Raw genomic sequence first — 11,754 nt, 5'->3', positions numbered from 1 at the left:
TGAAGTGCTGTGGCAACTCACCTCCAACACTGGGTTGGACTGCAGCAGGCGGTCTTTGACTGTCTGCACCCGCTCACTGGCTGGACAGGTGACAGCATAGTACTGCAGAATCTTCTTGGATGCCTCTGTCTTCCCAGCACCGCTTTCCCCAGAGATGAGGATGCACTGGTCCTTCCTTTCTGTCCTTAAGGAACGGTATGAGTTGTCTGCCACTGCATAGCTTTAGGAGTGGAGGGAGAGACATGAACAGGAAACGGTCAGCAGGATGTTTACAAGAGCTACAAAGGGACAACAAACATTTCTTACTGAAGCAAGTCTCAGACAGCAAACTCGAGAACACCTTAAGAAACTTTTAGTGCCAGTGAAGAAAGTTTTGAGTCCCTGATTTATTTGTTGCCAGTGGTTCTACACTATTCTACTAACGTAAAGGTGGTGATACGACAGCAATCCACCAGCAAAAACAGAGAAGAATAATTAGCTAATTAACAATACAAGTTTCAAACTTAAAGAAACTTAAAACACAAAGTCAACATTTGATCACTTTAAAACACTGAAATGATGAACTTGTTGATGAACAGTTGTCTATTTACACATTTGGCAGATACAGAGCAATTTTACCATTCTATTTGGGTTCTGGTCAGGCCATCTGGCAAATGTAAATCCAATATTGACTCTCTTTTAGCTCTGTCTTAGCAGCTAAATGCTCCTCTATGCAGCAGCTACCATTGGAGTTAAAGCTTTGACACTGTAAACAGCAATGGGAGCAGGAACCAAAACAGTAGATTTCTACACTGCAAAACCAAAACAATGGGCTCAAACATGCCAAAAAGCAGCAGAAGTGATGGGTACTACAGGTATTACAAGTGACCCTTTTTCTGTGGCCAACAGTTATTTCATCCACTGTCAACAAAAATATATTGATTAGGCTAGCTTTAAATATTGGCAAAAGTATTTTCAAATGACAGTTTTAATCTAAAATTACTGGAATGAGTACAGAGAAGTCAACAACATTCAATTATCACATAAAACGAAAGACAAGAAAAGGTATACATCAAATATTCATTATACATCATAAACTCCTGTTTAAGCTCATAATGAACAGACAATGATTCATCATGTTGTCATGAGTGACGACAATGAGCACTTGGAATCTCTTGGAAAACATGCATGTGAATATAACATATGATAGCATCTCATAGTGCTTAACCATGGAAGGCTTTATGAGTATGAATCATGAAGTCCAGAGCAGATCACAGCCTGTTTTAGTTACAGTATCATTTGTCAGTGCCATTGCTATCAGCACTGCTTTGTTGTTTCAGCCTGTTGGAACACATTTCTGACACCAGACTAATTGCAAGATAAAACCATCAGCTTGGCCTTAGGTAAATCACACTTGATGCATATGCACTGTCTGTGTGTGAAAGTTGGGAGGGCTGGGGGCTGACAGGTCAGGTTCAGGTCAGAGGAATTCCCTCTCAAAGGAGAAAACCTCTTGCATGGTACCATCATTTGCTCTCCACATCTGCTTGCCAAAGCAGATCTTTCTTTCCACTCAGAGTGAGGGAAAACATTTGGCCGTATGCTCAAGTGAGAGAGAGCGAGAGAGAGAGAAAACTAATGGTGGTCAGAGTAGACAGAGAGAGAGTGAGTGAGAGGTTCTGAAATGTTTCGATGACGCCACGTCAGGTCTCCATAATGCACCTGATTGTTCTCTAGCTCGCTTCCAGGGTCTGGGATGATTTAACAAGGAATCCCCTGACCATTCCTGTGGCAACCTTTTAAACAAACACTCTACCTCATTGCCATGATGCAAACGACTGGACTGACAGAGAAGAACAGCCAGACCACAAGAGCATTACGTAGCTAGTTGACTTGGCAAAGAGTGGCAGAACAAGAAAACAATAAACATACTGTCCACTGTGAATGATGCTGTCCATGTTTGGAACGATCATTAAGAAACAAAACAAAAAACAACTACTTCACTTGTAAGAGCAAAGAAGAGTAATAAATCATATCTTCCATCTTTCACTCTTGTGTATAAAGCTGCAGGCACAAAAACATTGCATGCATTTCATATGAGGAAAAGGGAGGAACCTGACAGGTTGTTTCTAATGTAAATTTTCTGATGGATTGCTTGCTGAAACAAGCTTCTCTCCTTTTGCCGTGTCTTTTATGAATTTTAAACAGGCACTTTGACTGAAAGCAAACGTTAAAGTGCAAAGTTAATGTATAGCTGAACCGCATACTGGTGTGCAGAGGTTGCGTACTTACATGTGTGGAGAGACCTCATAGAAGTTGACTCCGCGGTATCGCTCCATGTGGTTCTTGGTGTAGATCTCCAGGTCTCTGTATGGGTTAACTGACACCAGCACTGAACCAATGTATGTCTGGCAGAAAAGGAACATGCAGTCACATTACAATGACAAAGACGCAACTGTAGCAGTGCACTGTTAAAACATGAGTGACATGAGACAGCTACATCTTTCTTGGTTTCCACGTGATGCGATGTCAAACATGATGTGAATATTCAATTAAAACTATGCTTTGTTAAGTAACTCTGCAGTGAGAACAAATTCTCAAAATCTGTCCTCCAGAGCAGCAGATTTTTACTTCTGTCTGTCCAGCACAACTAAATGAACCAAATATTTAAATGCAATATGGCAAAAATTTCATGGTGACTCTGGGCAAAGAAAACAAACCGTGACTTTGTACCAAATTGCCACTATTTCCATGTCACTGTCATCCAGTGAATTCACTGTAACTGACTATTTTTGTTTGTGTATCTGCACTTTTGCTTTCAAGTTACATTTTATTTACCAAAAAAAAAAGAGGAAATGCTTGCACATTTAGCAGAGAAATGCAAAAGCTGTTTGATGCAAAATTAGTATTACTGCCCCTACTACACAGTTTGTACACCTAAGAGCACTGACAGGCTTGTTAAGTGTGTAGGATGAAAATCAGTCAGTATATAATTGAGATTTTTTTTACTCTTAAACAGCAGCATCAACCTAAAAAAAACTGCATTGATCAGGCTCTAATATGCAGCTGAGCTCCCACCCTCACCCCTACATCCACTCACATAGATGAGGTTCTCCTTGAAGCGTTTGCGCAGGTTCTCTATGAAGGCGGCTTCACTGGTGTAGTTCTCCAGCAGGACAAAGTCCTGCACGCCCACCCGGTCTCTGGCTGTCAGGGCCGACTCCATCATAGCCCGCACCCCGTCACTAGCCACCACCTAGAGGAGGACAATCAGAGAAGGTGGAGTTAGGGACTGAATGTCAGGGAAGGACTGAAGTACACCAAAAGCTACGCATCGCACACATATCCAACCTTACCATCATAATCATAAATCAGTGCTGCACTGACTATTGCTACAAAAAAACAAAACAAAAAAAAAATTAATGAAAAGCTGTAGAAGTAGTAGGTACAACTTACTTAACACTACAACATCAGATATGAAACAGCAGGTACAGATACAGTACAAGTATGAGGTGGGTGTGAAATTCAAACTGTGATGCTGGAAGACCAGCAGAAACAGTTTCTCACTAAACCGCAAGTTGATTATGGAATAAATGAAAAAAAAATCTTTTTGGATAAAATATGGTTGTATAATCTTTTTGTCTACTGTAAAAAAAATCAAACATATGGCAGGTACTGTTTTCTGGAACATGACTAATAAACAGTGTGGGCCCATTCACCATCTCATACCAGCAAAATGTGCCTATATTTGAGTACACATTGGCTGATGGTACTAAGACACCGGACTAATGCTCAAAGTATGTTAGTGTTGTCACCGCTGCACTTGAATTCTCTTTTAGCCACTCACACAAACTCTAAAATCCAAAATTTTAAACACTGAATATCAGCACAAACCATCATCTGTCATCAGCTTTAATCCAAAAATGTCTGCAATCTGCCATACAAAAAACCCTAATCCATAACATGCTGAAATCCAAATTCACTATAGCTGTTAATTCTTTAACAATACATCCCAAGTAAATCCTTCCTGTCACATAGACATCATTTAGTCCGACACCACAGTCTAACAGCCATTCACAGACCCCACCGCAAACCAACTGGAGACTGCATGACTGTACACCGTCCACTTTTCTTTAAAACAGGCCTTAAGTGATCTTACCACCTCTAAAAACTGAGATGAAATGAAGCCCAAATGCAAGGGGGGAAATGTATCACTTCGACCAAAGTGCGACAAGTGCCACCCAGGCTGCACAAATGTCTAAAAATATATAGCACAAATTTAGAAACAGAAGCAAACTGAAATTGCAACACTCACATGTTTTAGATCATCGAAGGTCAATAAGCCCTTTTCTAAAATAGAGGATTGAGTTTTACGCATAAGATTGCGAATGTCCGCCACATCCATGTTTAACGTACTGAGTTGCACAGAATTAAAACCAACTCCACCCGTGCTGAAAGGTACAGGCAGGAGACAGCCAACGCAAGGACAGGGACAGACAACACACACGCAAAGTACAGCAGGTGTTGTTGTTGTGTTAAGCAGTACAGTAGTCTTCATTCCTCCGGAGACCACAAAGAAGAGATGGAGAAAGAAAGCAGAGAAAGCATGAGGGAGGAGAGAACCTATTAATTAGCGCTGGGTGAGACAGGAGGGAAAAATAGATAGGAGAGCGGTGTTAGAGGATGGAGAGAAAAAAAAAGGAGAGGAGATATATGATGGATCCCAGGTTATGAACCCAGTCATTTACCATCACTCCATTTAAACCGTACAGGAAAGTTAACAATACTCCCTGAAATTCCACACAGCACTGCCCCCAACATCACAACGCAGAGTCCATTAAATCACTGCATTGCCTGTCTTTTTCACCGCAGAACAGACACCCACATGCACAACATCTCGGTCGAGTTTCACACAAATATGCACAAATATGTTTGAGCCTGGATTTCAAAGGAGAATTGCAGTGTCCCATGGTGCTTCACACACAGGGAGCAGCCATGGGACACCAGTGTGGACCCTTGGTCTTTGTCTAGAAATCCACAGTACAAGTTCAGGGGAACAGAACCACCACCACTCCTCTATCTATCTATCTATCTATCTATCCATCCACCCATCTACCACAGGAGGTCCCTATAAACCTAATAACATTAGCTAATATTGCCTGCTCTGTTTATGCTTTTTAATTAACCGAACCACCTCTGCGCTTTAACTTGGCCTGGCTCAGAGGGAGGCTGTTAAAGCTGACTCACCTCTAATCTTTATGATCTGATGATGACACAAGCTTCCATCTGTGCCCCTGGTTTACTTCTTAATCCAGAATATGTCTGTGTGAGTCTGTGAACGTCCTCCGAAGGACACAGAAATGGCACACATCCAAAGTGCGGACAACTTGATTTTATCTCTTTAGAAGATGAGGCTGTCATTGTGAGATTTTACAAGAGCCTGTGATAATAAAACTCCCAGTCTAACGCGACTAGAAATCGAACATGCAGTGAATATTAATATGACCTTTCATTTCACATTAGCTACATTCATTGTAGGCTTCTTGAAGGATTCACAGATGCCTCTATCTCAGATTAAATGCCGTTTCAAAACAAACCACACATCAGAAAGAGTGGCTAGGAAAGGAAACTGACACGCTGACAGAAGTGTTAGGTGTGGATAACCGTACATGTGAAGATAAAGGGCTGTATTTGAGATTAAAGTTATAATCCTTAAAGTTTAGATGAAATCAGACCCCAATTTTAAAACTAGTTATGGTTTCAGCAATGTCAATTAAGTGTAGATTTGGTCTGACATGAAACAATGCATGTATGTAATCCAGTGTCAATTATATCTGACTGACCTCTTTACTTATACAATGCCAGTTAGTTTTTTTGTATTATGAACATATACATCAGCTATTCTGTTATATATCTGACAAAGTAGCTGCTCAACCATTGCATTATACTGCACTTACCACGGTTACCTGACCACGGAACCACAGACTGAAATCGTTCAAAAGAAAAGTTTATCTTTCAGGGAGGGAGAAAGAGCAAATGGCTAAGGAATGCACTGTATCAGTGTGGTACTGATACAAGCATTAACAATATTCAAAGCATTCACACAAGCACGTGTGAGTTCATATGTCTGACATCCCATTCATCCTTGTTTCTCTAACCCCTGGATGCCATGAGCTCTGCTGACCTATTGTTTCACACATTTCTACAGAAAGCAAAGAAACTGCAGCTGCGTGTGTGTGTGTGTCAGTGTGTGTCTAACACTCTTTGTTACCATTTTTTGCACTTCTCACCTGTCAGTCAAACATTATGGCCATTAACTTAACCTCTTCATTTTGGATACTGTACTTATTGCTACTCATAATAACCTTAATCCAAACACACTGATACACATGACATCCTGTGTAGCAGATGAGTTTCCTGGGAAGGAATTACTAGACAATGAATGTTTAGACCAAAAGGTAAAGGAATTCATCATATGCGAACAGGTTAAATTACAAATTAAAGAGCAGTAAAACTGACATTCATTTGCATAAAGATGTCACAGTTTGTAACAAAAAATTCCAAATACCATGGTGCCCAGGAGCAAAGAAACCTTATTTGAGGAAATAAGAGTCTTATTTCCTCACTTGTCCCCTCCTCTTCCTCTTCAATTCATTCCATCTCTCATTCACTTTCCCTCCTCGTCTCAGTTTCTAGGAGCCTCTCTCCATTACTTCATTGTTTCCCAATGCCGCTCTCACTGTTTGGCTTTCCTGCATGTAGAGCTGCACACCGGACCTCCACCCAGTCTCAGTAACACGCCAAGTACGTGCCTACTCGGTTCCGACATGTCGTCATGTTTTCCAGATCCTGTGCAGCAAACAAGGCAGCTTGGAGCCAGTTTAGAAGGAGGAGACCTGAGAAGGTACAGCTCTGCTAAGACCTCCACCTATACCAGTGTCTGACTCCTGAGTGAGTAGCAGGTATCGGCCTTCAGTCTGACTCTAAAACACTCCTCTACCATACGTCCCTCACTGGATCTTCATCTCCCACATCTTTTCAGCTAATTATACCAATAACAATGTCGCCACTAAAACAACAAAACTCTACAGGACATTTATGGAAGACCAGGTTCATATTTAAGTCACAAAAAGTCAGCAGTCCCATCACCTTCAGCTATCATTTGTGTTAAGTGCTAATTAGCAAGTGTTAGCAACAACAACAACATAACACCAGCTAAACATCACCATGATGGCACCGTCAGCATTTCATATTATTTATTTCATTATTTATTTATTTCATATTTCATTTGTATTTCATATTTCATAATATTTAGATAAAATACTGCTAAGCCTATAGCCTCACAGAGGTGCTAGTATGGCTTTCGTGACACTAGATTGTTGATAATAAAATTTTTTTTGTTTGTTTTACCTTATTTTAAATTATATAAATTATCACAATGTTTATTCTACAAAACCTTTTCTTTTTTAAAGTCATCATTAATGGTAAATTGACACAAATCAAAAAAACTATCTGATCAAATAATACGTAAACAAAAACAAACAAAACTGACCAAGTATTCAATGCCAGCTTTTTGTACCCAACCTAACACATTCTGAGAAAAGTATTCAGGTTTGACACCCATACTAAGACCTGATGCGTGAACCTTGAACCTCAGGTCTGTCGTCAAGTGAGCACATCTAACAGAAGCAGGGAAAGCGGGAGAAAGCAGAGGGATACGATCATCCAGCCAGCCTGTGAACAATAGTGGCTTGACCTTTACATCGCCTCGGGTGCGCACACACAGCTCAGATGTCACACTGTTTATGTAAACCTCATCTAACCTGCTTTCAGCGCACCATACAGCGCTCATGATGGCAGCACGGGTGGATAATGATAAGAACTTGAAAAAATAACCAATAACCAATAAGCCATCTACACCTGCACACAGTTTGACAGTGTTTCCACTTTGCTGGCTTATTTGTATTGGCTTGTGTCAGCTTTGTCATTGCTCATACAATCACTGAGCACTTTGGTGAATATCACGAAGAAATCTTATCCATTACCGAACTTCATACATACCTGCGACCAAAGAGCTTCAGTTCTTGCTAAGCGTAGTCAAACCAGTTCCTTTTTCTCCATTTAAGAACTCTAAACTTTAACGCGTTCATAGCTTTTTTTAAGATTGTGTTTCACCGCAACCATAATTAAAAAGATGGTTTCATCATTCACCTCCTCATGTTCACACGTCTTTGAAAACTGGCGCATCTCATCTGTCTGAGACAATGTGACAAATTAAGCAGGGCTGGAAAAATGTGTCCACTGATTACTACACTGACAGAAAATGTATCCACAACAATTCAGATAAATGACTGATTGTTTATATATGTTAAGCAAAAAATGCAGATGATTAATGATTCCTGCTTCTCCACGGTGAGGGTTATCTTTTATGATATGATACTAAGTAATTTTGCTGGGTTCTCTGTTTAACTACATATCTTTAAAGGTTGCAGCTATGCTTGAAAATGACTAGAAAAATAAATAAGTTTGCAAATTTCACATAACTCCACAACCACTGGTGGAGTTAAGTTGTTAGAGCGACGTCACTGTGATTCCGTCTATGCTGCACATTTGCTCTCAGCAATACCAACAACAATGAATATTGTGTATAAAATCAGTGGAATACTTAGACACAGAAAGAGAACCAAAACAAAGTGTCATTTCTGACATCAGACAGGTCTCAGGGCTTGTAAAAATATTTTACGATAAAAAGTCAGAAAAATTTCCACCTCGTATGACACATGGCCACATATGTACACAGGCCTGCATGTAGTATGGCTTCCTCAAACTGGACGGGATTCAAAGAACTAATAAACAAATCAGGCCTCAGAGCGCTTAAACCAACTTCATTTAAATATCTGTGCATGTAAAAGATCCAGGTTAAATATGCAAAAAGGAGAACAGAGGAGTGCAGCAGTCAGACCTGTTGGAGAAAAAAAAAACATCTTCTTCTGATTTCTGTTTCATGGTTTGTGAAACATTTAGAATGACAACCAAATGAATGAAGCGTGTGGTTCTGATGAAGAAACAGTGAGCTACATGCAGAATGTTTTGCCCCTTTTCTACATTTTTCCATAATGAAACAGTAATCTGGCACTCATACCTCCTCTTGTCTCATCTGTTCTGCACTAGCTGGTAGAAAGAACAGGGCATGGAGTGCAGAACATCGAGATTCAGGCTGACAACAGAACCTATGTCACAAATGTGATTTTGGTGGGACCAAAATTCAAGCACAGGCTTTAACGAACAAGAAAGTGGCTAACAAATCACAGTACATTCAAACACTCATACCTGAGTGTTGTAGTTGAATTTGGAATGATGTATCAACACTGAATCATTGGCCCATTCCACACATGCATAGGTTTCAGTTTGTTAACCTTCTGATTATGATTACCATGGAAACCCCCCCCCCCCAGGCTTTGCAGTGAGCATGTTCATTTCCACCCCTAGAGACTGGAGAGCCGCTCTGCAGACCAGTCAGACAGGTGGGACGAGCTAGCTGAGTATCCCATAGGCTGCAGAAATGAACCTGAGGACATGTGGGCCAAAAACAACACAGTATTTCATATATAGTGTCAGATCACTAGTTTTGTGAAGGACCCACTGTAGTTAAGTGTTCCTGTGCATGTCACTACTCTGTTGGGTGTGCCGTTCTATAGCTTACAATGAACTTTGATCCTACAGGAGGGGCCAGGGAGCAAGTCAACATACAGCTGCTCCAGTGTGGAACCATGCAAGTATCCATTTTTTCTCATGACTCTCATTTGTGTGACTGATTGCAACCATTAATGGAATAAAAGTTGGGCTTGTGTACGACTGAAATGTTGATATAGAGTGTCAAAATCAACTCCACCAACAGTTGCAAGCTGCTACAGTTACACAACACAAAATGCTAGAATATAACATCCACACATCTAAAAACTCCCGTATTAGTACAGGCAGACAGGAAAGCTATAACTAGAATAATCAGAGAGATTACATTCATCTTTGTCAGACAGGCAGCTGAGTTTCACTCAACCTTAGCAGCTCTTACAGCAGCCTGGTTAACACTGAACCTTTAACCACCAGCTCAACCACAAACTGAGTAACTTGCCTTACTTTTAAACTTCAAATCATTTTAATGAGACAATTACAAGTCATTCAGTCAGTCAGACACAAGAATTTAGTAAGAGTAACTCACCCGACCCCAACGATACTCCATGGAGAAACAGCTTTGAGGTTTTCAACTCATTAGGTTTGTATTCCAGGGATGATAAGATCGATTACAAAGCCATTAAGAAGGCTGTTATTAACTTCTTTGCAACTTTGACTTTGCAATCTAGAAAGTGACTAGAGCAGATAGCTTGAAGAGAGTGAGGCAAGTCCAAAATAAACTACCTACTGAATAACAGATGCCCTGCAGGCTGCAATGACAACTGTGTCAGGAATCTCTCAGTGCATTGTACTATCCTGAAAAATCTGTCATTCCTCCATCCAGCACGTGCACTGCTGTAGGAGCAGAGAAGCCTCATAAAACTGATCAAAACCTTATGGTTGCATATGCATGAGCCAGAAAGTGAGGGTAGACAATGTTAAACTGTGAGAGACCTGCTGAAGAGCAACCTCCAGCATATCGTCAGCAGTGGGACGAGAAGTTAACTTTGATTTAATACACTTTTTTCATTAACATGCTCACTCTTACTTTCAGTGAACGTCAAAGAATGCTGCCCAGCCACACAACACCCCCATGTGACTGCCTCGCCCCGGGGCAGTGCAAACACACTCACTCACTCACAGACACACACACACACACACAGAGCAGTGAGGGCACACCGTGTCAGATATCAAACAGAATCCAGTTCAAATAGCTCTGACATCAACATGACAAATACAAAGTCAAGGTGAAGAAGGATGCTGAGATCAAGTGAGTAAAAACAGTGTGTTAGGGGATACATATAGCACAATTATCACATTAAAATCCTTACTTACCTTAAATAATAATAGCAGAACATATGAATGTGAAAGTATTTTTCATTTCACAAGTGTAACTGCTGGACTCAAAATGTCTCCTGCTTCACTGTAAAATCCATCTCAGTGTATGTGCACTTCAGGTTTCCACATCACACTTTTGTACGCTGAATATTTGACCAGGATTGACTTCCAAACTCTCTGCGATGTCACAAATCATGCTCGTAGGCTTTGCCTGTTTAAATCTGAGTAGAATCTGAGCAGAGAAAAGTTACATTTTCTGCAATGAATGTAAAAAGAGCCCTACAGTGTCAGACTCTGCACATACATCATTCTACACAATGAAGCTCCAACATTCAGCAGGAAAAACACTGTTTTTATTAGAGGAAAGCATAAAGGACCTTTGCTGTTGAACAGCCGGCTATTATGGCTCTGACTTTCACCTGTCTCCCTCTCACCTGTGCCCTTGAAGTTCAAGCGCACTGTTGAGGTAATTACACAATTCAGCTGCCGATGTAGGTAGCTCCTAAAAACCTGCTCTTCCACTCAATGAACTCCGTCCCTAAACAGAGGCTAGCCTGAACAGCAGTAACCATCTCACACACAGTTTCTTACCTTACATGCTCTTTAATGCAAACCTGCATATGTAGACAAGAGATTCCTTACATTCCACCATAAAAAATGTACAACTCCCCACATTCTGACGGACATTCTTCTGCAAGACAAGAAAGTGTGGCTGGCAGTCTTACCAAAGGTCTGTACTTCATGGCTCCAGCCCTGCTCGAGTGA

The 11,754-nt window shown here is 40.7% G+C and overlaps 1 protein-coding gene across 5 annotated transcripts in view; it reads right to left on the bottom strand.

Moving 5' to 3' along the window:
* Positions 1-11,754, bottom strand: part of LOC124058850 (unconventional myosin-Ic-like) — a 55,189-nt gene that overhangs the window by 17,765 nt on the left and 25,670 nt on the right. For all 5 annotated transcript variants that reach the window (XM_046388425.1, XM_046388423.1, XM_046388424.1 and 2 more), the window contains 3 exons: positions 3,080-3,235; positions 2,272-2,387; positions 22-220 (listed from right to left, as the gene is read on the bottom strand). In XM_046388425.1, the coding sequence (XP_046244381.1) occupies positions 22-220; positions 2,272-2,387; positions 3,080-3,235 (471 nt within the window). The remainder of the gene's footprint in view (positions 1-21; positions 221-2,271; positions 2,388-3,079; positions 3,236-11,754) is intronic.

Source organism: Scatophagus argus, chromosome 5 (genome assembly GCF_020382885.2).
Source record: "Scatophagus argus isolate fScaArg1 chromosome 5, fScaArg1.pri, whole genome shotgun sequence".
Lineage (NCBI taxonomy): Eukaryota > Metazoa > Chordata > Actinopteri > Scatophagidae > Scatophagus > Scatophagus argus.
This window is presented reverse-complemented; position numbering and strand designations above follow the sequence as displayed.